Below are 26229 nucleotides of genomic sequence, written 5' to 3' on the forward strand. Positions count from 1 at the left end.
AGGGACCTTGACAGGCTTCAGAGGTGGGCCTGTGCAAACCTCGTGAAGTTCAACAAGGCCAACTGCAAGGTCCTGCACACGGGTCGGGGCAATCCCAAGCACAAATACAGGCTGGGCGATGAGTGGATTGAGAGCAGCCCTGTGGAGAAGGACTTGGGGGTGTTGGTTGATGAGAAGCTTGACATGATCTGGCAATGTTTGCTTACAGCCCAGAAAGCCAACCATATCCTGGGCTGCATCAAAATAAGCATGACCAGCAGGTCGAGAGAGGGGATTCTGCCCCTCTGCTCCGCTCTCGTGAGACCCACCTGAAGGACTGCGTTCTGCTCTGGGGCCCCCAACATAAGAAGGACATGGACCTGTTGGAGTGAGTCCAGAGGAGGGCCACCAAGATGATCAGAGGGCTGGAGCACCTCTCCTATGAAGACAAGCTGAGAGAGTTGGGGTTGTTCAGCCTGGAGAAGAGAAGGCTCCAGGGAGACCTTACAGCAGCCTGCCAGTACCTGATGGGGGCCTACAGGAAAGCTGGAGAGGGAGTCTTTAACAGGGAGTGTAGTGATAGGACAAGGGGTAATGGCTTTAAACTGAAAGAGGGTAGATTTAGAGTAGATGTAAGGAAGAAGTTCCTCACTGTGAGGGTGGTGAGGCACTGGCACAGGTTGCCCAGAGAGGTTGTGGATGCCCCATCCCTGGCAGTGTTCAAGGCCAGGTTGGATGGGGCTCTGAGCAACCTGGTCTAGTGGAAGGTGTCCCTGCCCATGGCAGGGGGGTTGGAACTAGATGATCTTTAAGGTTGCTTCCAACCCAAACCATTCTATGATTCTATGTTGGCAGCAGGGTTCTGGTTTCCACAATCATGGGACGCTCTCTCTGAGGATCAAGGATTGGTGTTTGACTAAGTGGGGCAAAAGTATCTTTGCCAGGAGGCTGGACAACCTGGTAAGAAGGGCTTTATCGTAAGAATGATGGGAGAGGGAGAAGAGGACCAACAATCGAGTGAGACATGGTGGACTGGGCTGGCAAGCAAAGGGTCTGCTGTGAACAAAAGGGACGCTGTAATCAACAAAACAGGGCTGAACTGGAGTTGCTCCAAGTGTACCTACACAAATTAGGATGTGCCTACAGGACAGCATTATGTGGAAAGCTCTCATTCCCTTTCTGGGAAGTCACCATGACCAATTTCTTTTCTGAAGTACCTGTATGGCATGCCTGTGTTGTAGGAGAGGCTGAGAGAGCTGGGATTGGTTACCCTGGATAAAGGAATGTTTAGGAGGGATTTTACGTATGTAAAATTATACATAAGATGGAGGCATGGGAGGGATTGAAGAAGACAGAACCAGACTTTTCTCTATGGTATCCAGTAACAGAACAAGAGGTAATGGGGACAAGCTGAAATACAAGAAATTCCATTTAAACATAAGAAACACTGTAACAGGTTGCTCAGAGAGATTGTAGTCTCTCCATCCTGAGAGATTCTCAAAACTGCACTGGACATGACCCTGAGCAACCTGCTGTGATTGAACCCACTTTGAGCAGGGGGGTTAGACTAGATGATCTCCAACCTCAACAATTCTGTGATTCTAAAAACTTCATTCTAGGTGTATGAGAGTCAGTCCAGTTGAAAGAAGTGTAAACACAGCATTATATACATGTAGCTCTGGAAGAGCTACTTGGAAACCTTTTGGTGGTGAAGTTGTTCTTGTTTCTGGCTTTACAAGAATCAGAAACTCTTGATTGAAAATTAGAGCAACTAAGAGCCATCAGTGAGTAATGCCAGTATGGTAGAAAATCTTTCTGATCTTTGACATTATTTGTCTAGTCTTCAGTGCTAGCTCTGAGGCAATATAGTGGCAGGAAAATAAAATCTAATACTGTTGAACTCCTTCAAACTCAGAGTTCTGTATTTTCTTACTTAAAAAATAGAAAGACTTTCAGCAGTCGATGTAAAGATTTGTAGAGTGATGTTGCACACATGCATACCATGGATAGGTAAAGTGCTTACTAATTATACTTTGATTTTCCTGTATTGGGCGTGTATGAATGTCTTGTTGACTTGAACGTCTGTAAAGATTCTTATTGAGGCTGTTGCAAAATATGATTAGCTTTTCCTCTTCATTGTAATAATGAGTCTTTGTATAATATGACCTTGTTTAAGCTGACCATTAACGTTAGCTTGAGACTCTCTGGTCATTTCAAGTTGTCCTTCTGCCTTGTCAATGATACAGATAGGCTGTTAGATTATACACCTAGATTCCAAAGTTCAGCATACACAAGCTTGGCAAATAAAACCAGTCTATTAAGGAGTACTGTAATAAAGAAGAATTTTATAGAAATATACCTCTGTATTTAAGTGGTCTGCTAACTTCCACTAATTTTTCCTTCCTTCTTCTCCATAGAATGTGTATGTAAACATAAACCGCATCATGTCAGTAGCAAATCGCCTGGTTGAGTCTGGCCATTATGCTTCACAGCAGATAAAACAGATTGCTAGTCAGTTGGAACAAGAATGGAAGGCGTTTGCTGCAGCCTTGGATGAACGTAGCACGTTACTGGATATGTCCTCCATCTTCCACCAGAAAGCTGAACAGGTTAGTGAACGGGGATGGTGCCAACAAAAGTTTCCGTGCTGGAATGGTGAGTTGTACTCTTTGCTTTTGATTCAGACAGAAGTACAAGAGAGTGATTGAAAAGGTCAGCCAGAAAGCCAGAGCATTAATTTCTGCCTATTTCAGCTGATACTCAAACAAAAACTTATTCTCCTCAGGACAGCCCACTGCCCTTATATTCTCTACAGAATGCCTTGCCCATATCAATGCAAGACAAAACTTAGCCAAATTAGCTATATGAATCAAAATGATGTGGACATAAATGCTTAACTATGTAAAGCTTTTAAGTTGAAAGAAAGAAAGAAAGCAAAAATTTTAGTATAGTCAGTATCAATATAATGCCTTTCCTACATCCAGAAATCATGGCTTGTTCTGTTGTCCTCACCACTTCACCCCAATCAGTCCAGAAAGTCAAGATTTAACGCATAGTAATTGCTTATAGAAAACTAAGTTGAACTGGCCTGAAAGTTGAGAAGTTAATTAACTGTCTTCTGAATCTGAAATTGTGGTGGGAGATGTTTACTTAGTATCCCATAAGAGATTCCTCCTATATTAAACAAAATTTTTAGCTTTAGGCCTATACCAATTATTTTAATTAAGTCATTAACCATGTATAACTGCCAGAAAAGAGGTATATGTAGGGGAAATGGGAATAAATATCCCCAAGTTAATAGTCTTGATGGTGAAAGCATGTTTTCCCCTCAAGGGAATTCAGTTCTGAAGGAGTTGCTATGTGTGTGCTGTTGAGTCACCCATTGATATTATAGACTGGCTGCTCTGTACATCTCTGGTGAATTTGGAGAGCAGAGGTTCCTGGATGGTTATGGCTGACTGAAGCTCTGGTGTGCTGTCTGGCTGCTGTAGATACTTTTCTTTCCATTTGCCTTGCTAAATTGGATCCAAGAAAAGGTCTCATGTCTGATGTAACTTTAATTTGGAATAAATGAAGGAACCACTTGGGAGTTGATAACTGCAGAAATAGAGGGAAGAAGCACGCTTTATTTTTTTTCCTGATTTCTACTACACAGATATTCAACTTCATAAATGTCCAGAAATTAGAAATGTGAACATATTAAGATGCAAATACACGTTGCTTTTCATTACGTTAGTGGTGACATTGGTTGAACTGTCCTTAGACAGACTAAGGTAAAGTATATAAACTGATGCCACTATATAAGTATTTTTAGCAGGTTTTACAGAAAAGCCACATAAAAAGGAGCCGAAGGAATTGTTTTCTGGTATAAAAGTCACCAACCAGCTTGAAGCATTTGATAGACACAGTGTGGTACCTTATTAGTATTGATGCTTTTATAATGGCTTGGGTTATTCAGCTTTACGTTTAAGCACTGTCAGCCATACATGTAGGAGAGAGATGGTGAAACATGAACAGATATGTATACCCTGCCTCAAATGTTGTCCTTTTTCATAGGAAAATGATGTTCATCAGAAGTCAGGGGAGTAAATTTTGTGTGTGTGTGTGCTGGGCAACTGTGGTAGGGGTTGGTGTTACCTTCTTCAGCACTAAATGTAAGTGTAAACAGGAGAGAGAAGAATGAGAAAAAATAGTGCAGCATCTGCTGGGATTAATTTACTTTTTAATTGCTCCTCCTGTGGTTTTCATGTTATGATTAACTGTGATGGATTGTCCTAGTTGCTTTGTAAGATACCTGGCTGTGATATATTAGCTGTTTCATTAGCAGTAGAGAGTGAGCTCAAGGAAAGAGGGTTTGGAATGAGAGGAATGACCCCTTTAGAGAATGGTGGTGCTTGACCTACATAAAAAGATGATTAAAAAGTATGCAGCTAAAAGAAATAACATACCTTTCTTGAATGCACGTGTTCCCTTGCAAGTGACAGGTAAGTGTCGCTGCCTCCTGTCAGACACAGTGAAGACTGCACCCAGCTATCAGTGCCTGCTGACTGGTGCAAGAGGTGTGGAGCTCTGTGGTCCCATGTGGAACTTCTTTTAATATTCAGTGCTTAACGTTAGAGATTTTTTAAAATTGCCCCTTGACGAAATGAGAATTAAATAAGTATCTTAGAGTTAAGCACTCTATCTCCCTTCCTCTCAGCTTTCAAACAATGATGGAGTACCAGAAATGGTCTGTGGATTACTTTTTCCTCAAAACTACTTGTGCTCCAGGGATTGAGATACTTACGATGAGAGAAATGGCTTGGTTTCGTAAAACTTTTGAGACTCGAACTTGACATGAATAGAGGACAAATTTAGTTTACAGGTACCACAAGTGCTTGGCTGTACTGAGTTTAACAGCTATGAAAACTCCTAGAAAAACAGATTCTTTTTTCCTGTTTCCTTTCCTAGCACAACGAGGGTATAAAATTCATGCCCCCTAGCTGTCAAAAATAAGTTGACAGAACTTCTGCCGTGCATACAGCTATGATGGCAGTTTCTTGTCTGTCAAGACAGCTTAAGCTTCAGAGATAACTTAAATTGTCTGCAGAAGAGATTCTGTTGCCGTATCCTCAATTTCCCCTGAAAGGCTTGACTTGAGCAGCTATGCTGACATAGCTGTGCGCTCAAAGTTCAGTGTTAGTCCTAAGAGACCCCCGCTTAAGTTGTAAATCCCTTACATGCTTGCTGCTGTAGGAGCTTACCAAATGGATTTAGTGCTTCTCTGTGTGTAGAAGTTAGTGCTTGGGGACTGAGGTGTGAATTTGCTGTGTTCTAACACTGCTTTGCCTCCTTGATGATCTCTTTCCAGCAAAAGACAACTATGGAGTGTTTCAGTGAACAGTTCACCATTAATTCTTTGTGTGTATGTGTGTACACACGTGCAAAGTAACTTGGTTTTCTCTGAAGATCTAAAAAAGGTGAGGTGATACCTCATGATATCATGAACATCTGCACAGGGAGTTGATCGGTAAAAGCTGAGGGTCTGGACTTGAAAGTTGTAGCATGTTGTACGTCTTTGAGTAGACAAGACCTCAGTTGGCTTTCATGCATCTGAAATGGTAGGTGCAGGGTGAAGTAAACTTTTTCTTAGCTGTAAAGTCAAGAAAAGGAGCAAGAGTAAACTTGAAGCATAAGTATTGCCAGCAGTTTAATTGGTTCTGAAGGCTGCCAACATACAACTAAGCCTGCCTGTCTGTGAACGGCTCGGAGAGTTCCATATAACTAAAAGCACAAGTACAGTCAGACTTGAATATTTGTTTCTATTCTGATACAAGCTTCATTTTGGTTGGTTCACAGAGAAATACATTAAACGTTTTTCCCTTAAAAAAAGTCTTTTCAGTGGCCGTCACACAGATGCCAGTCCTTTTGTATATTACCAACGTGTGTGTATTTATTGATAGAACCCAAAATCAAGCAGAATGTTTTTTCTCTGTTGCAGTACATGAGCAATGTGGACTCATGGTGTAAAGCCTGCGGTGAGGTGGAGCTTCCTTCAGAACTGCAAGATTTAGAAGATGCTATCCATCATCATCAAGGGATATATGAGCATATTACCTTGGCTTACTCTGAGGTAAGGGTCTTGCTTGTTTCCTTAGGTTGCTGACTTGATAAAATGGTGTAATATTGTTTGGATCATGAACTGGCACCACTTGTTGCATAGCGTATTAGTTGGAAACTCAAGTGCCAGGCTTATTTTTTAATTTAGTATACTGGGCTTTGCTACTGTTGTTCAAAAGTTAAGTGTTATGTCTTCTCTTTAATCTTCTGAAAGAAATTTAAAAGGCAAGATGGAACCGTGTGTGGTACAAAAAACCCATGCAGTGTACCAAGCATGTTTTAATTTACATTTGCATATTACTACCTTTTTAATAGCAGTATGATACTATCGTTGAAACACTTGAAGGGAAGCTATCTGGGTATTCGTTGGGAAAGTATTCTGTTGGCATAGATTGCTTTAAGTGTGTTTTGAAAATCCACCTCTGAAATTGCCTCACAAAAAAGGCTTAACCATCAAAGGATGTCACTTGACAAGCCAGAAGGTAATATACTCAGTTCTGCCAACCTCAAAGACACTTAAATAAGCTAGCGTGCCTATGTAGTCAGCGTTCGTAAGATTAGCGTATGCTGTGCGGCTGCTCTAATCTTGGATTCCGCACACAATGAAGTAATAGTATTTCTCAGTGTTTCTAATAGTTGTATTTACAACTTAAGAAAAAATGCTTATTCTGAAGGTGGCCTAGAAAGCGATGACTAAAGTATCTATTGTTTTTCTTCAAATTTTGAGTTCTCTTATGTGCTTTAGCTAGCTGAAATGAGAAATCAAATGGATATTGACTTCACTATCAGCTAACACTTATTTTCTGTATTTCCTGTCGAGCTTTTCTTGCTTTCTTTTTCCAGGGTTGTTCTCATCACAGGGTAAAACTATTTTTGCTCTTCAGTTGGACTGATGTTATTCTGGATTAAATACAGCAGTTTCTGTTCTCATGAAAGTTGCATAAAATTATGCATTTGATTAAATCATGGTAAACAATGATCAGTGGACACAGGATAGCTTAGGCCACAGCTTGCACCTTCTTTTAAAAGGAGGTCATGTGGGATTGAATTAATGGTGGTGATTTATACATTACATTAAAGATAAAACTACTTTCTGATGAACCATCTCTATTATGGGCAACTGAATCCTAAGTCTGGTCACATTTCATTTAGCAGGAAAGGAGGGTAGGATTAATGCTGATGATCAGTCCTATTGTTAGTATATCAAAACTGAATTTTCTGAATACCTGCCATCCTAGGGCCTGCATAAACTTTATTACCATGAGTCAGATGTCCAGAGTTCACATGAGTTGTTCTTTTGTGTAAAATACACACGGATACCTCCATTCCTGATACATGCCACCTTGCTATGTCAGCTGATCTAATGACATACTGAAGCACACCTTTGATGATAAAAGTTGTGGTCTTACTACACATATCTGTTTTAACTCATTCTTGAGAGCATGTTTTGTAGGAAGGTTTCTTTTCCTCATTATAACCTCTCTTCACTGAGAGGATCCCTTTGTAAAACAAGGGACAGAGACATAGCACGCTTGTAGTAGATTTATGTGAAGAGAGGCAATCAGGGGTGCTTGCTCCATGAGAGTGCAGCAAGAAATAAGGCTCGTGCTCTCTAGAAAAATGATTATAAAGCATTGAGGTTAAGATAGTGGGATGTTTTAATTTGGTTTTGTTTGGTTTGGATTGGGGTTTTTTTGTTTGGTTTTTTTTTTTTTTTTCATAGGGGATGTGACTGGATTAGAGTGTGCTGTTAAGTGTAAATAAGTACTGTGGATTACCATGTTAAATACTGTTTGCTTCCTGGTGATGCATAATGAAAATAAATTAGATGGGTAGATTATAGGATTGCTCTGGCAAATACCTTGAAAATTTTATTTAGGATTTCAAAGCTGTAGCTTTTGATTTTGTGATAGCTAGACATTTTAACAAAATCTTCATCGGTACTGCTCAAAAAATCCCAACCCAACAGTAGGTGCCTTTCTTCTGATTTCAGGTCATTACTTTTCCCCATCTGGTAAAGCAATAGCTTTGTTTTTAGCAACCAGAATTGGTGCAGAAGTAACAGTTGTATGTGTATGTACAAGTCGTGTTTCTCCTCTGGACAGAAGGTTTTATTTTGCCTTATTTAAACATGCATTCCTTTTTGAAGATTGATGGAGTTGTCTTTCTGTGTAAAGATATTACAGAATTATTGCTTATCATGATTAGATGTATGACTCCATTTCTGTTAGAGCACGGAGCTCCTTTCATTTTGTGATGAATGAACAGTGGGGGAAGAGAGAGAGGAACACTGTGGAAATTACACCACTTTGTCATTCATTTTAGATTACAATGTCTTGACAACATGACTTGGTTGCAAAGTAGAAGACAGTAATTTTAAGAGAGTAAATGCTTTTAAGACTAGACAGTCTGATTTTACTGCAGATAATTACTGTATATTACTAGAAAAGTAACTTACTAGCTTACAAGCTTAGATAACTGGTGTGCTTGAAAATCCAATAGCTGTGCCTTAAATGAAATTATATATATAAATGAAGTTATGTATCTCACTGAAATCTTAAGGTAGTCATGCACTGGGAAGGAAGAAAAGTTTACTCTAACTCCAAAGAGGAAATGTGCATGATCATTTGCTTGTAAAGCTAATAAACTAATCAGGTCAAGGCACTGTCACAATTAATTATCTTTTTCCCTTAAATATCATGGACTCTGGATAGATAATTTAAGTCCATTATTTTGAAATATTTGAAAGACTTGTATTGGATAATTGCTTTGGATACAGAAAAGAAAAAAGTCATCATTATAATAACTGCTATGGACTGTACTCTTTTTCTGCCTGACTTGACTTTATAGGAGCTACTTTTCCAAGTGAGCTTCATTCTCTGTGTTGATACTTGTTACTAAAATGAAAAAGCTTAAATTGGAACTGAGAAATAGACTCACTTGTAAACTAAGTATTAGAAAAGAATTTTCATTCAGATCTGTTTGACTACTGAATAGCAAATTTAAAATGTGCCTAGATTTAGTGAAAATTGTTGAAAAGAGCCACTGAGGGAAGGTCTTGACAAATTTTCTGTTTCTGTTGTGGTGTTGATTTGATGGATTCAGACTATTGTTTACACTCTGGTCTTGTGGTTTCGGATGAATTTTTCCTGCCTGTTAGATGAGCTATTAGGAAAGTTCTTTACAGATAGCTGAGTGATACTGAATTGTAACAGTTCTGAGCTTCATGCTAAAAGTGACAGAATAGTTGAACGCCAACGAAAACTGCTTTCAACAGCCTTGGCAAGTGCTAAATGTTACCAGTGACCAGATAAGATGGGATTATTGCTTTTTAATTAGTTTGCAAGGTAAATCTGAATATTTTTGCTGTGGTTTGAATTGGAGAAGATGACAATTAGAAATGACTAATGTTTCTTGTCAGCATGAGTAGTTAAGCACATTTTGGGAAAGAGTATCTTTCTGTGCTTCATGGAAAGGTTTTAAGTGATTCCATCAGGTTTAAGTTTGCCATAACAGCAGTTGGCCTGGCTTGTTACTGGCTTGCCAGTAACAGTAATAATTTAGAAGTTGTAAATGGTGTCAGATCAAATCATGTCCTAAGTTTATATCTGTTGGTCTAAATGTATTAATCAAATTAATATTCACCTATAGAAAGTAACCTCCCTGTTCACCTGTACAGCAAATAAAAAGAGAGATGCTCCTGGAAGGGTAATTCTGGGCAAATGCTTCATTTTAGGTGCTTTGCTGACTAGAGAAAGAGCTGAAGAATATTTATTCTAAGTTAGACTTGACCTGTTAAAATTAAAAAAAATCACTTTAATGGAAAAGCACTCTTAAGATAATTGAAAAATTGAAAGACAAGCTGTTATTTAGAAGAGTGCTACTTCTTAAAATTATCTTACAGAGAGGGAGAATATACAATATTTTTTTTTTTCTTCTATAACAGCTACATGTAATCATGCAAGGAATAAAAAAAAAAAACTTCATCACTGCTCCCCGAGTTCTTAAAGACATCTAAAGTGGGGAGAGGGGGTGGGGAATGAGATAATGGTCTAACAAGCTTTTGGCAAGACAAGTAATTCTTCGTCCTTTCTGGTGGTCAGGTGAGCCAAGATGGAAAGTCATTGCTTGACAAACTTCAGAGACCTTTGACTCCTGGGAGTTCTGATTCCCTCACCGCTTCTGCCAACTACTCAAAAGCAGTTCATCATGTTCTGGATGTGATCCATGAAGTACTGCACCACCAGCGCCAACTGGAAAATATTTGGCAGCATCGAAAGGTCCGCTTGCACCAGCGGCTTCAGCTCTGCGTTTTTCAACAGGATGTTCAACAGGTAGGTTTTATTTCATGTTGTCTAAATGCCTTTGTACTCTGTCAGCCTGTGATTTGAAGCTGGTTGCATTGACAGGTGGATTTTGATTGCAAACCCCTGTGTTCTTTCATTCAACAATTGCATAGTTGCATGGGATTTACTGACTGATTCCAAGTTCTGTGTGTTATCAGAGGATATTAGCTGTTACGGGTAGAAATTATATTTGTAAGTTAGCTCAACTTCAGTTTTTTCTTTTTTTAAAATTAATTTCATTGTTTACTTATAGTCAGATAGGATGAAAAAGATTGTTGCTATAGACAGCTCTTGTGAGCTTGTGCTGGAAGCTGACATCACATTCTAAGTAAAATTCTGGACTTCAAGTGTCAGACTTGTAGGAGTAACATGCAAAATATTAACAGCGTTACTCTGTAACAAATTTTTAGTTTCAAATCCTCTGTGATACTTAATTGACTTAATCGGGTTTCTTTAAAACCAGAGAGTAGTATACCAAAGGGGTATAAAAATTACAGATAAGATTACTTTCTGACAGTGACGCTGTTCTTGAATTAAAGGTTATGAGCTGCCATATTTTTACTATTATGATGACATCTGTAAAAGTTAGTATTTAAGTATAGGCATTTATATCTCCGAGATGGTTTTAGCTTAAAAAGGCAAAGCTTGTACCAAATTCCTTTGTTGATAGATGTTTAGTAAACAGAAAATGTTTGCCTTTAGGCTGCAATTGACAGAGACATTAGTAATTTATTCCTTAATAGCTCACCTTCATAAAAAGGCAAAGATGGCCAGTATTTGCTGATCATGTTCTTTCATTTCAGTGTAAAAGGTGTTCACAGATAAGGAACTTCCGAGCGGGGTTTTTAGATAGCCAGCCATACATTCTGGTTAAACTAATCTTGTTTCTTCCAAATTAGTTGCACTTTAAGCCAAATTTCTTGTACTTACCTGTTCCAAGAAGATACTGGGTGTGAGCAGTTGAGAATGAAATAACCTGGTTTCCATTATTTACAGTAATGAAAAAGATACTTAATTCAGGCAGATGGTGGGCAGTGTGAGCAATCTTGTTAGCTCAACTTTCTTGTATACGCAGTGGCTATCTCTTCAAGTAAGCTGAAGAAAATGACTTAAAAATACTTAAGCAGTAAATCAAGTGTAAAATTATTAAAACTTCATTACTTAATTTTTGATGTAAAAAGAGGCATATATTGAAAGGCAGGCAGTTACCCAACTTCTCAACACTCACATGTGACAAAGCATGCGGAAAGGCATGAATAATGTTGGCTGACAAAAAAAGTAAAAGAAAGCAGAGTCAATGTCATGAATGGTCAGGAAGGGCATAAAGAACCAAACTGAAAACACTATTGTGCCATTGTATAAATCCTAGATGCTCTTCATCAAGATTACTACATCAATAGTAGCTAGTCAGGAGGGTCCAGTGCTGGTACTTGCATGAGTAGTGCGTGCGTGTGCATGAGTAGTGCGTGAGTGAAGGGCACTTGTCAAAACTGGTGAGGCACAGTCCACAAATGAATCACCTCTTAAACTTAAAAGGCTTCATAAGGAATCTTCAGAAACTGAAATTAACACAGTGATTTGCTTCTCGTAAGGAAAAATGTAGGTCCTCCCAGCGGTAGCCTAGTGCCAACAAGTGGGGATTGGATCCGAGAACCTTATCCTCTAGTTTGAATTCAATTCAAGTAGGACCTACTTACGCAACCTAGGCTGAGTGATCTCCTGAGGTTATTTGCCAGATATATAATTCAAGTTTCAGGCCTGTAGGCCAGGCTGCAGGCAGTTTATTTCCTGGGGGAAGGTGTTCATTAAATGCTACAGAGAGTCTAACTGCGCTGTTCCTACTCTTTGCCTTTACTATCTTGGGAGTCATAACATGTTTGTAGGAAATTCTCATTTTCTGCTCCTTCCTAAGTCATAGCTCTTAGAGTGGAGGAGTTAGCTCGGAGACTGCTTTGTTCTTTGAAGTTGGCAAATAAGCCTTCATTAGACTCAAGTCATTATAGAGTCACCACCAGGTTCTTCAGCAAGAAACTGGATTTTCCTTCTCTGTATGAGACCTGTCAGCCCTTGGAACTGGTGCATTTAACATGGACATAAATAGTCACAGGTTTGAAAAAACAAAGTAGGCAGGTTTACTTGGTTTTATAACTTGCAGCATCAAAAATGTGTTACCCAAATCATGCATGTGGATTGTGAGTATACCAGAAGTTTTCAGTATGAAGCAGTTGGCTCAAGAGGGTTAACCCATCTAGACTCATTACTCAGTACGTGACTTACCTACTGGTTGGAGAAATTCCTTTCTTCCTGTTTATGCCTCTGGTTTCTCTCTATGCTTTGCAAGACGGATCTTGCATTAAGATACCAAGATACACTCTTGACAGTTTGAAGCTGCGGCCTTTGGTGCTAATGCACATCTTTATCAATCACTTCAGATTTCAAACTAGATCTTATGTACAGAGATGCAGCCCCTGCTTGCCATGTTCCTAAGCCCTTCTCTTAATATCCAGTAGTTATCGCTGCCAGAGACTGGATTGTCCTTTGGTTAATCCCTGTAATGGCTGTTAACATCCACGTTGGAGGCTTCTGAAATGTTGCATGTGGAAGTATAGCACTTTGTTATGTTACTTTAAATTAACTTTCAGATAATGGTGTATTTTGGGCAATGCCTTATGAATCACAGTGTGAAATGTGGTTAATGTTCCCTTTCGTAATACAGCTTTTCATACTTACATTTTAGCGCAGATCATGCTGTAAGACAATGATAATTCAACATCCATACCAGACAAATTAATCTAATAGCCAGGAGCAGATGCCTTAAAGATAACTGCAAGCACATAATGGTATTTCCCTGGAATAGCCTTGCTTTGGCAGATTGTAGCTCCCTCAGCTTTGAAAATCCATCAGGGGAAAAAAGTGATCTTGAATAGTAAAGATTCTTCTTTTTCTTGCAAAAGAAAAACTAAACAACCTTATCAGATCATCTAATTTATCTGAGAAATGTTAGGTCTTCAGCTGAATAATCATTGACACCATTCAGTGCATGAAATTACTTGGTTTTGAGGTATTGGTTAAATTTATATCCAAGACAATTCTGGAATGGTTTATGTAAAGCTCCAAAGCAACTTTCTTAAAATACTTTAGTTTTCATTTGCATATTCTCTTGGGCTTCTTAGTCTTTGTTCAAACCTTAAAAAAAATCAATTAAGATTATCTAGCATGATTTAGAAACTAGCATGAAACCCTTTTTTAATTATTGTCAGTAAAGTTAAATGGGGGGGGGGGGGGTCATGTCAAAATTAACCAAGTGTGGCTCTCTTCCACTGTTTATAGTTAAATTGTACATAGTGGCAAGCAACCAAGTGCATTGTAAGTGAATTTATAACTGTCCTTCAGCGTGAGTCTGTGATTTCTTCCTCTTCCCTCTGCCAGCGTGGTTTTCTGCTGGAATAATGAAATAAATAATTTCATGGAAGTGTTAAGTGAGTGACAGAGCTGAGTTGGAGGAAGGAACTGGCTGTGTTGAGCTGGTACTTCGTTTTTTGTTACTTCCACCTTAGAAAACTGGTCGAGTTTTTTTCTTCTGTCTTATATGTTCAGTATTGGTGAGGTGTTTCTAGTGGAGCTTTCCAAATCAACAAAACCACTGTGGTGCTAACTGTGTACACCAAGAATTATCTGCTAATTTCTTGGAGCAAGTAGCAAGGAAAGTGGCGCATTAACTATTAAAAATGGTAGATAACGTGAATTACAGAAATCTGAAAATTGAAATGTGAAAACCTACGATAGTCTTAAACTGAACAGAATTCAGTTTGACCTTAGATATCAGAAGCATGCCAGGAGATCTAGTTCTTGGTTAGTTTGTATATTAGCACCAAAAAAAAGGGTGTTTATTTTAATTAAAAAAAAAAAAAAAGTAGTCAGATCATTGGCTGTTGCACTCACTTGTTGAAAATAGCCCTTCTAATGTAAAACATGCTAATAAAAGTATAATTTTATGCTTAAGAAGTAACGAGCTTACCAAGTGGATAATATACGCCAGCCTTTCACCTAGGGAAAGGAGCTGGCTCTGATGATTCTGATATGAAGCAATAAAGCAGACTTGCAGTAGCAACATGGGTTTTGTGCTGCTAGGCCACGAAAGGTCAAAATTGAATGTAAAGATAATGTTTCTGGTAGAGTCATACTGCTGACACTTACACGGTGAAAGTTTTGGGGCCTGAAAAACCCTAATGATGGCTTGCAAGCCAGAGATTAGTAAAACATTCTTGTAGGTTTTTTTTTTGGTTTTTTTTGGGTTTTTTTGTTTGTTTTTTTTTTCAAAACATACATTTATTAGGCCTTGCTGACCTCGTGTGTCTTCTCTGTTGGTTTTGGATAAATGTGCTGCTTCTCCTTCATTGATCTGCTTGCCTCAAAGACTGTGTCCGAGTTTTTGCTGTAACAGTCACTTGTTTCAGCCTTGACTAATGAAGGGTGGGCGAAGAATGCTTGCTACTTGCTCAGCATCAACATAATACTGATTTCACTGGGTGATTTCCTTGTGGCTTTTGGAGGCGGTTCCAGTGTAAGAAGGTTCTTTTTGGGGAGTTCTTTTGTAGTGTTTCTACATTTTAACTATCTGAAGATTAGAAATGCAGAGATTTCCATCTTCCCCTTCTGAATGTTACATCAGCACCAAGTGAGTGGTGGAGATCAGAAAAGTGAGTGTGTGCAAAGTAGGTAAAGAGGTGAGGGGTAAGGACTGGATAATAATGTGGGAAAGACTGGTGAAAATGAGCACATAGAATCTGCAAAAGATCAGATTGTTTATTTCTGCAAGCAACATATACAAAACACGTATTTTTACAATCATAAGCAATGAATTTGTCAAAATGAAGCTATCTTTCCATAGTAGTTTCTCCTGTCATATATTCAGTACTGGTGCTAGAAAAATAAACATTTTTCTAGATCCTATATTGGGCATAAGGATGATTCTGCTGACACTGCAGTTAGGGCTTAATTGCATCATTAAAGCAACTTGCTGCAGTGGAAGCTAATATTATTCACCCTTTCACTGAAAAGTATTGAGCCTCTTAAACTCCTATGTATTACTGAACTACCGGAGTGAATTCCATGTGCTTTCAGTATTAGTTGAAGAGTCTTTAGTGGGTTCATATGATGGTTTGTGTAACTCTTACCTCTCCCAGGAAGATGAAGAAAATGCATCAGTTAAGATTGTTAAATGGCTAATATCAGTGCCAGGTGACGGTATTGTCCTTTGGTCAAAGTAGCATGCGAAAGCTCTCACTGATGGGCAAGGACATACCGTAACTTGGACTCTGTCTTTACATGCTGTGAAATTCCCAGATAAAGAGCGCTTCCTCAGTTTTGTTAAGAATCAAGGTAAGAAGTCTGAGCACTAATAGGACTTGTATTCATACTGATTTCACTTAGAGGCAGCAGTGTTTCTCTAGTTGACTGGTTCATGTCATGTCTGTGTACTGGATTTCTATGACAATTTCATCTCTTGAGAAGTTACTGAACATTATTTGGAGCAAAAATCATTCTCCCTGGGATGTTTTCTGCTTTTCATCCCATGCTTTCTGGGACAGATTTTGCTGTTGATTTCATTTGTTAGCTTATAACTGTTAGTAGTCTCCAGAGTCCAGTCTAATTCTCTCATCCAAACACGTCTCCTTGTAGCTCTTTTTGTAATGAGAAAAGCAGAGTAGTCTCCTGAAACTAGTCAAAAGCATCAGTAATATAAACTTTACAGATAACTGAGGCCATGTTTGGCTCCTCACTCTGCTTTCTCTGATCAATACTTTCCCTTGAAAGAAGCAAATGAAAACTTACGTTGACCTAAAACACAATAGTATTCTTTTGGCAACACTTACTAGGAAAAACAAACATTGCTTAAGTTGAAGTATGGAGATTTAGTGAAGTGTTGGTGATTTGAGATGGCCATATTACATGGTGTTATCGGATTGTTTGTTGTTTTGAAGATGTCCAGTAAGAGAGAGTTTGCAAACCAAAAAACATTCGAATGGTCAAGATAAATGAGAAAATCACACCAGATGGTTTCACTTTTCTACTAAAGAAAGCATGAATGTTTTGTGTGGGAATAGTATGTGGGATTACATGTGTATTGAATGTAGCCATGAGTGATGTTGCAGGAATGGTTCTCAAGTCTGTTTGGAAGCCAAAAAAAAACCCAAACCAACCAACAAACCAAAAAGTCTCTTTAGTTACAGTAAGTGTCACATGCTTTCAGTACAGGAAAAGGGGGAAAAAACCCCTCACCTAACTTCAGGAATTGGAGTAAAGGACACTAGTAGATAAGGAGAGATAAGGTACAGGTTTCTGGCAGGTATATTCAAAATGAACCAAAATACTCGGGTTTTAGACAAAAAAGAACACTGGAGATAAGTGTTAGGTAAAGTATTCCATACCACTACATAAATACTGTATAAAAATGGTTAGCTGACTTCAGAAAATTGCTTATATGCAGTTGTCTTTAATTCTGAACAGCATTCTTCAACCTCTGAGTGTCTTCCAAAGAATTAAATACCGTATGCATGCTAGTTAATTAATGAATGAAGATATGGCTAAGATGTATTAGTTTGGAAAGAGACCAGATGTTTTTGTTCGTTTACTCATCAGAAACTTGGTATGTGTGCAGTAATCCTTTGTGTTAACTGGCAGGAAGTAATTACATGTACAGTTTTTACTATTTATGAAGCTGTCAGCCCAGTCATTGTAGTGGAAGCTTTAATGTCCTTAAAATGTCTTTCGTTCCTCACTTTTTCAGCTATAAAATTTACAATACACAATTATGTTTGTGATGTTTTGAGGAGATGCTTCTTCAGAACTGGGGCAAAATCCTTCATACGCTCTGAATGCAGACATTGTCATTCATCTCATAATGATTTCAACTCAATTTTATTGTGTTAGTTAAAAATTCTACTGAATCTTTCCTCTTGATTTAATAATATGTAGTAGGACAAGTGACTTCTCATCTAAAATAAAACTTCACTGTGTTATTCACCAGCATTGTTGGGAATGTGCAAACTCCATTAGTGTTACATTACAAAAAAATGTCAGCTGAAGGCATAAACGGATTACAGAGACACCCTCGCAAGGGGTCTAGCCACTTGGATCAGATTACTGTCAAATTGATGAATGTGTAGAAATGTGGTTGTCCTTGGTAGGCTTCAAAATAAACATATAATCTTAAATCATACAATTTAGCTAGTTTGAGCTAGTTATTGCTTTGAGAAAAGTTAATGAGATGTAATTAATGTCCTTCAATGGCAATACTGTGTTTTAATCCCACAGTACAGCTCCTCATAAGCAGTCCCTTTACAGTTTCTTAGTTTCTTGAATGGTTGTCTTTTTGTTGCAACATTCAGGACATCCACTCTGAGTTTTTGTGTGTCTCTCTTCTGTACCACAGGTGTTGGATTGGATTGAAAACCATGGAGAAGCTTTTCTTAGCAAACATACTGGAGTGGGAAAATCCCTGCATCGGGCTAGAGCTTTGCAGAAACGCCATGAAGACTTTGAAGAGGTTGCACAGGTAAAAACAATCACATGAAGGACTGTACACTTGTCATGGAAAGATATGCAAAATTCCTGCTCAGGCACTGAAGGGCTGGGCAGAGGGAGCTCTACTACAGAAAATTCAGTTCCCAGAATGGACTATTTTGTTTCTGTTGCAAGCTTTTATTTAATTTCTCCTTTGCGCTCCAGCTTCAATAAGAAAAAGACAAACTTCCAGTGTCCTACAGAGAGTGGGAGCCTTGAAGCCCAACAGAGCTGCTGCTGCTGTTATTATTTATTATTATTACTATTTTCAAAAGCATGCTTTCATGCAGAAGAATGAAAGTTTTCCATTTAAAGTAACTTAGTTCCGTGGGATTCTAGTATTCAAACTTTTGTGCAGCCCCTAAGAGAGGGTGGAGATGAATTGAAAGCCCTGCTTCCTGACTTTAAGCTTGGGGAGCTCCCAAATCCCCACAACAGTCTGATGGGGGGGAAGGGGAGGACTCCTAAGAAACCAGGTGAGCCAGCAAACTGGCCAACCTGGCTTTGGGTTTTTTCTTTAAGTACAGTTGAGTTTGTATATGTCCTCCTGTTCTGAATCACTGATACCAACACTTTTTCTATAGGAAGGCTCTGGTTTTAGCCTTAAGTGGAACTGATGATAGAACTTCAGAACACACTTTTCTGTGAAAAAAGTCAAGCTGAAAGACCCTGAGATACTAAGGAATACGGGGGGCATAACAAGAGGAAGTTGGTTTGGGTGGCAGCCTGGAAAAGGGGGTGTGAGGTGGATAACAACCATGCGAAGCTGAAATCTAGAATCCTCCCCACTAGTAACATGCACTGTCTGTGCAATCATGTTAATCATTGGTACGAGTAAACATCTGTAAGCTTCATCAAGAAAAATCTCATTTACGTAGGGTTGATACAGTGGTCCTTCAGTCAAAACAGAAGATGCATTATTAGAAAATTCTGAAGTGACATGCAGGAGCTCAGCAGTGACACCTACTATGGCGGATGCATCAGAAGTGTGTTTACAGATTGCCTGTTTAATGGATGATAAAGCTCTTAATAAAATTTTATTGTAAATACAGTCTTAGAGCACTCCAATGACTGAGGACTTGAAATAGCATCAGAAAGCTTCCTCAATATTGATTTCCTATAAAATTTTCCAAAATAATAAGCATTGTTAGTTTTGTATATAAACATGCTGGATTTTCCATATGCAAACGTAATACTTCATTTTTAGTTAAATCTGTAATATTTTCCATGTGGAAATACTTATTTTTCTGGTCAGACAAGCAGGAATCTTTCTGCAAGACACTTAGCAAAACCTGAATGATCTCATACTTAATACTGTGTTATTTGAGCAAAGAAGAAAAAAATGTTTGAGTAACCGAAGGGGATGAAGTGTGTAGAACTGTTAGTGGGATGTTAAAAAAGCATCTTGTTAATTTGCATTATATTTTAAAGTAGAAAGTTGTAAAGCAAATTCTTAGCAAAAACTTCCCCAAACTGAATGTTACTAGAGTTTAAAATGATCTCTTTAGGGGATGGGCGGAGTTTCTATTTTTGGAGATTCTGAAAACTTAGACTGGTCAAAGAACTTAAATATACAACAGGGGACTATCTTCAACTGACAGAAGGATGGACAAAATGATCTAATAAGTATTTTTTTCATCTCCAACTCTTGAATGTGTAGTGACTGCCAAGAGAGGCACACCCTCTGAGTTGTTCCTCTTGCTTGCTCTAAAACTGAATTTAAGCAGGCCCCAAAAGGCATTCGTGTTGTTGGTGTTATAAGGAAGATTATGTTCCAGTATAAGACAGCAATCTGCAGTCCTTGTTAAAGCATGAATACCTTTCGGTCAGTTTATTCTCTACCTACATTTCTGGTTGGTCCAGGTCTTTGTTGTGTTTTGGTTTGGTTTTTTTGTTGTTGTTGTTTTGTTGTGTTTTGTTGCCTTTTTTTTTTTTTTTTTTTTTTTTTTTAATAGGACCCTAGGCATAATCAGGGGTTTTCAGTCAGCTCTAGTCAGAAGTCGAGAGGAAGCAGCGTCAAGTGAACTGTCAGTGGCATGGCAATGCTTCATCAAATGCAGGCAGCCAACAGTAATGTTGAAATGTTCCTCATCGAAGGCTAACTCCTGGTTTTGAGGGGAGTGAAAATTATTTCTTTTTTCTTCCCTTCTGCTTACTCCCTCATTCTTTTTTTAATGTGAATGAGGTGCCAGTTCCTCAACAGCATTCAAAGAGATGTTAAAATTATCTGCGTGTCGAATACAAAAGATGTTCCAGAGTCAATGGGCTGTGGGCTTGCAAATTATTCGCTTTAAAATTCATGTGAAATGAAGGCTTGTTTCTCTTTATTTGGCACTTTTTGTTACTACTACAGAAACATTAGATAGTTAAAACTTAGCTGACTAATAATCCTCCCTAAATTTTGTTGTATTGACATTTGTGCTATGCATACAGACTTTGACTTGCACCCACTATTGTAAAATTGTGGTGTTCTTTTCACGTGAAGCCTGTTCAGTTCACTTTCTACCTACCCTTTTTTTTTTCCTCTTTCTCTTTTTCCCCTCTCCCCATGATCATCTTTGTATCCATGAGACCATTTAGTCAAAGAGTCAAGACTCCAAATTTTGACATAACTGATTCACTTATGGGCACGGATTTCCAGCTTAGAAGCACTGGATGCAGATCAATAGGGTTGTACTTCTCCATGCATTTTTGCATGGAATTCTAAGGCAGCTTCTCCTGTTTCAACTATGATCGATGTCTGCTTTTTGATACTAGTCTATGCTCAAAAAACATGAAATGTGTATGGCAAGAATTAATTAGTGGGACCTTTTTCCACAGGTAAGTTCTTTTCTCCATGTGCAGACTGCATCTGAGTAAAGAAATCAAGTTTTCTTGGTGCAAGAGACACACAAGAAAGATTCTTCCAAACCTCATTGAAATACACCTATCATTTCCCTACCACCACCAGTTCCCACCTCCTTTAAGGTTATAAAAAAAGGTTATGTATCTGAACTGGTTCTTAACTTTACCCCTGAATGGCTCTAATACATCAAACTAAAGGTCCATGTCTTACAGTATCTGTGGCCATCACCAGATGCATAAAGGAAAGGGACTGTATGCTTAAAAAGTTACCTTTACCCTCCCAGTTGTGTGGGCCTATTTGATATCTGGAACTGAAGGATGCATCAGAACCAGTGTTTAATAGTCACTGATGGACTTTTCCTCCCTTAGTTAGGCCAGCTACTTTTTGAACCCATTTAAGCTTTTGGAATGTATGCCAGATCCTGTGGCAATGACTTATGCAATTTAATTGCTCCTTAGATGAAAAATACTTTTGCTTTTTCATTTTAAGTGTGTTGTCTGATGCTTATACGTGATAGCATCCACTGTATTTAATGAGTAATCTTTCTTAATTTTCTCTACCTTTAATGATTTGTATACCTCTGTTAATCTCCCTCCATCCATGTGTGTCTCTCCCCCCTCCATAGTGCAATAAGCTCCAGTTTGTATGAAGTTCAGTCCATACCTACGCTCACTTCTGTTGCTGTATTTCTTGTCAGTAGTACTCATTTCTGCACTAGTCTCTTAAATTTAACCTTTGACTTTTCTATGATGTGTCGCTTCATATGCTTTCTAAAAATATGGTGTTTGTTCTTTCTGAAGAATATGTAGAGAAAGTTTCTCAACAGGAAGACTAGGAAAGTGATGGGATATGTTGTTGGGGATGGTGCTAAACTCTCCGTTACGGAGAGTCTTTCAGCATTTTGGAGAAGAATGCCTACTGAAGACTCAAGTATAGTTGATCGTGCCTTGGGGCACAGAGGGATGGACTAGAGGACTTCTTAAAGCTCTTACCAGGCTGATTCTTTTCTCCTGGGCTTTGGGGAGGGTGTGGTAGGGGAGGTAATCTGTTTCAAAACTCTGTGTTGAATTTGTCACTGTGAAGGCTCCTTTGTCACTTTAGGAAACTGGCATAAGCAGTTTCAAGGGAGAACTGCTCTTTCTGCCTAATTTTCTGTTTTCGAACTGATGGCTGCCCCTTGGGACCAATGTTTTCAAAATCTTCACATTACTACTTTTTTTTCTCCAAGCATTGTTTAGAAGTAAGCAGAGAGTTAGGAAAGGTGGTAGTTAGTACAGCACGCCTATTTGCTGTGATTTCTATTCCAAAGAGCAGTTATTATCTACCAAGATAAATATTTATATTATATTTCAGCTCTACTTGGAAGAGAAATTTTAGCGATAAGGCATGTGTCTGCTGTTAAGGTTTTGAGAATGGTAACCCCTTTTGAAGCAGCATCTAGGTTGTGATTGTTTCTAAGTACAGGCATTTCACCATCCAGTTTACAGAAAGAGAAGTCTGATGTGCCTGGGCCTGTGTTACGCGGAAGATACTCCTGGAATTCGTAAACAATGCTTCACATATGAGATAAAGTTTTCATTAAAATGGGAAACTTCTGTTTCAGCCATCTGCAGCTGGGTGTGGCTCTCTGGGTTGATGAAGTTGTCGTTGTTCGGGGAGTGCCTCAAGGCTCTGCAGCCTTGCCCCTTGAACACGTGTGAGCTGCAACCCTGGAAGTCAAAACACCAAAGCACAGATCAGAGCGAGTTCTGGGCCGGTGATCTGGAGCATTGAGTGGTGCGCTCCCCGCTGAAAAGGGAGGGCTTATTGTGTTAGTCTCTGCAGGCTTTCCCAGGGAAGCTGGGGAGGAGTTCTCTGCCTCTCCGTGCAGTTAAATGGATGAACGTTAAGGAAGGGCTAAGATGCACATAGTCAAAATCAAGGAGCAGCATGGATTTTATTCCTTACATAAACGGATCATAATAAATGAAGGGGGAATTCCCCCCAAATATATGAAAGCTGCACTGAGTCATGTAATCTGTCCTGGGCTTGCCTGGTAATTTGCTTGAGACCCTGGAGGAGAGCTCTTATTTCCTGTCCCTTAGTTGAGTTTTAGGGCCGGACTTGGATTTAACTTTTTGGGATATTATAATGTTAATTAGAGGTGTGATACTGTATTTATGGCAAAGAAAGCACATTTGCATAGGCTTAATTTGTCTTGGCAAGCAGTGTTTTTACCTGATGTAATTAAGGTTGGGAGAAGATGGAAGGGCAGAAGGGAAAAAAGAAGGGTGTAGTTTATATTGTCAAGAATTTTTTTTTTATAGTCTGCGGTACAAACTTACCAGGAGACCTGATGTGGTGACAAGCAAAGCTTCTTTAGTGTAGACTTGGCTTCAATCTGTTTTCTCCAGAGGTTAACGTCCTTCTATGCTTTCTTGATGAGTCCGTTTTGAGAAGCATTCTAAGGCAAGAAAACCCCAAGGTTAGGCTCCAAAAGAGCACCCAAATTATAGCAAATGTTTGGAATCAGTCCTGTTTTGAATTAGTGAGGAAGATATAGATGCAGGCTGCAAGTTCTAAGCTTTAAGAGTTGTTGAACATCTCTCTTCTGTGGACCATAGCATGCTCAGCACATCAGGTAGCAGACTTCTCCCGTTCTGTTTTCTGCTTTGACCCAAGTCTCTTGTAGGACTGCTGATCTGCATTTGTTAATCCTGTCATGTATTGGGACAATATTCCACTCTGACGCTCAGCTGTAGCTGCCTTCTAAATCTTTCTCTGTTGCTGCTGTTTCACAAATGATGATCCACTTGACACGTGAATTTTGGATAACCTCACTTCTGCAAGGATGGAGAGAAGTTTTCTCCTTCTGTGCCTGGTCACCTTCTACCTTCCTGCTGGATGTGTGGATTTGATGTTAAGCATTTCTACCAGCAGCTAGGACTTTCTCACCTCTAATAATACACATTTGAAAAGGCTTCTGGCCATTACTGTAGTGATTTTTCCAGTATTGAAATAGGATGGTTTGCAATTAATCAGTCATTTAGGCTGATTTTTATTTTAGTTGTGAATATAAAATACTAATTCCAAGGAAGAATAAATAGGCTCCCAAGTTCTGGATTCAGGAGACATTTGCATAGACATAAATAAGGAGCTAAGCAATGAATCTTTTCACAGTAAAATGAAAAAGTATCTAGAAATATAACAAAATCTTAAGTAAAATTATATTCTACTATGTTTTAAGAAAGAAGAAAGAAAAATACATTCCGAGGGCCTTTTTGTCTTTTCATTTTCATTAGTGGAGTGGCTTTAAAATATACAGATTGAATTGTCTTTCATTTAATCCTGTGAAACTAACTTATTTCTCTACAGAACACATATACCAATGCAGATAAGCTCCTGGAAGCAGCTGAACAGCTCGCTCAGACTGGGGAGTGTGACCCGGAGGAAATTTATCAAGCTGCCCATCAGCTTGAAGACCGGATACAGGATTTTGTTAGGCGTGTGGAGCAACGCAAGATCCTGCTGGACATGTCTGTGTCCTTTCACACTCATGTTAAAGAGGTAAAACTGCTGCTAAGTCGTGGTCATAACTTTAAGCCTTAAAACTGATACTGTCCAATGTTACTTTCACTGTTAGAACCTTGCCATAGGAAGTCAGGAAACCCCTATTGTATGATGAGTTTTGATTTGTAATTCACTGTGGATTGGGGGCTGGGGTAGGGTGGTTTTTTTGATTATGGATTTTATTTATTTATTTTATTTTTTTACTTTTACAAGCAGCTTCTACCGCCTTTGTTGTGCAAGTACACATGCTCATTCAGTCAGGGGGAAGGGGGGAGGGTCAGATCAGGGAACTGATACAGCTAAAAGACAGCATTGTGGGGGGAGATACTGTGCAATTTTGGTGGGTTTTTTTTTTTTTTGTTGGGGCTTGGTTTTGGTTTGGGGTGGGGGGGTTGTTCTGTTTTTGGGTTTTTTTTAACCCAACCAGCTCTCCAGTGCATTAACGGAGTTGTCAGACACATGGTTAGACTGACACAGGTCAGGAGACTGAAACGCATGGCAGAAGCACAAGGCTACTTAAGGCAAGCCTGCTGCTCAGAGAGATTAGTTTTCTTTCTCTGTTTTACACATTGCATTTTGATCTTGTATATTGGCGGTTCTTCACAACCTAAAGAGCTTATCTGATAATGACAATGGTTTGCTTCACGTTTGCAATTTTTAGTCTCCTTCAAAGGTTGATATACCAGGAAAAAGAAAATTCACCCAGACACACTTATATTTAGCCAGATCAGTTTTCTGCTCCGATTCAGGACACAGATCATACAAATTTATAAGCTCATGGGAGTGGGTGGAATAGGCTAGAGCAAGAATGAGGACTTCAGTAAGGGATTTTGGTTAAAGGTAGTGGCAAATTTCAGCAACTGTAGATTACTTGTTTTCTGTTTAGAGCTCGTGTTAAATTCTCACTACTCAAACTAGGTGAAAATATAAAAGGCTTTTGGATCACAGCATGTCAGAGTGTCTTCTTTCCTCTCACCCTACATCAAGAAACGGTCTGTTCAGTGGGGAAGTATAGTAGTCAAAGTAGCTTCTTCAGCAAAACCTTGTAGAGGATAAAGGGTGGGAGTTTTTTGTATGTGAAACATCTGCTTTGCACTTGAAACAAGCGCACAAGGCAGTCGGTCTTTGAAGGAGGTCAAGATTGAATTACTTTTTAGCTCTAGACATGAGTACATAGCTCCCCCATCAGTTTTCTGTTAGATGCTTCCTTGCCGATATTTTCCCAGGACTCTGCTTATTTAAACAAAACACAAATGAGGTGTTGTAAGCTATTCTTAGGGGGCAACCTTTTTGTTTCAGTTTTCTCAAGCACATAGTGCTGTTCCATTACCTGTTGTGAAGCACAGGAGCAGTCAGCTGTTGAAACATGTTCATTGTTTTTATAGATTTCTTTACCTGTTTTTCTTAGCATCAAGAAGAGCAGCTGGAATGGTATTTAAATGGATACAGTTGGTTGTAGTGATGAAAGATAGAGACTGTAAAAGGATTTGCAAGGAAAGGGCATTAAAAAATCCAAAAAATCGAAAGGCAGACTGATCTGTGAGTCACTGTTGAGTAATTCTGGGAGGCTGATCCAGATGTGCTGGAATGTTGCCACTGCTCCCCTAGATAATAATGTTTTATTGAGGAAAAAAAAAAAAGATATTCTGTGTCTTGATTTATTTCTTTGGGAAGATGGATATTGTTGTGACCCTGTAAGTGCACACAGCTGTTCCTATGGCAGCCTTTTTGCAGCCTGGACTTTGGGGAAAAGGCACTGTGGCTGATGTACACATGTTGAATTTTTTGTCATGTGGCTGACCTTTATACCTCATAAAGCAAGGAAAATTAAAATGAGTACTTATT

General features: G+C 38.9%; 1 protein-coding gene across 7 annotated transcripts in view; it reads left to right on the forward strand.

The window, feature by feature from the left end:
* The window catches only part of TRIO (trio Rho guanine nucleotide exchange factor), a 257834-nt gene that overhangs the window by 97813 nt on the left and 133792 nt on the right, over window positions 1–26229 (forward strand). For all 7 annotated transcript variants that reach the window (XM_030041606.2, XM_030041605.2, XM_030041604.2 and 4 more), the window contains exons 7-11: window positions 2397–2588; window positions 5960–6091; window positions 10182–10412; window positions 17860–17982; window positions 24190–24381. In XM_030041606.2, the coding sequence (XP_029897466.1) occupies window positions 2397–2588; window positions 5960–6091; window positions 10182–10412; window positions 17860–17982; window positions 24190–24381 (870 nt within the window). The remainder of the gene's footprint in view (window positions 1–2396; window positions 2589–5959; window positions 6092–10181; window positions 10413–17859; window positions 17983–24189; window positions 24382–26229) is intronic.

Source organism: Aquila chrysaetos, chromosome 18 (assembly GCF_900496995.4).
Source record: "Aquila chrysaetos chrysaetos chromosome 18, bAquChr1.4, whole genome shotgun sequence".
NCBI lineage: Eukaryota > Metazoa > Chordata > Aves > Accipitriformes > Accipitridae > Aquila > Aquila chrysaetos.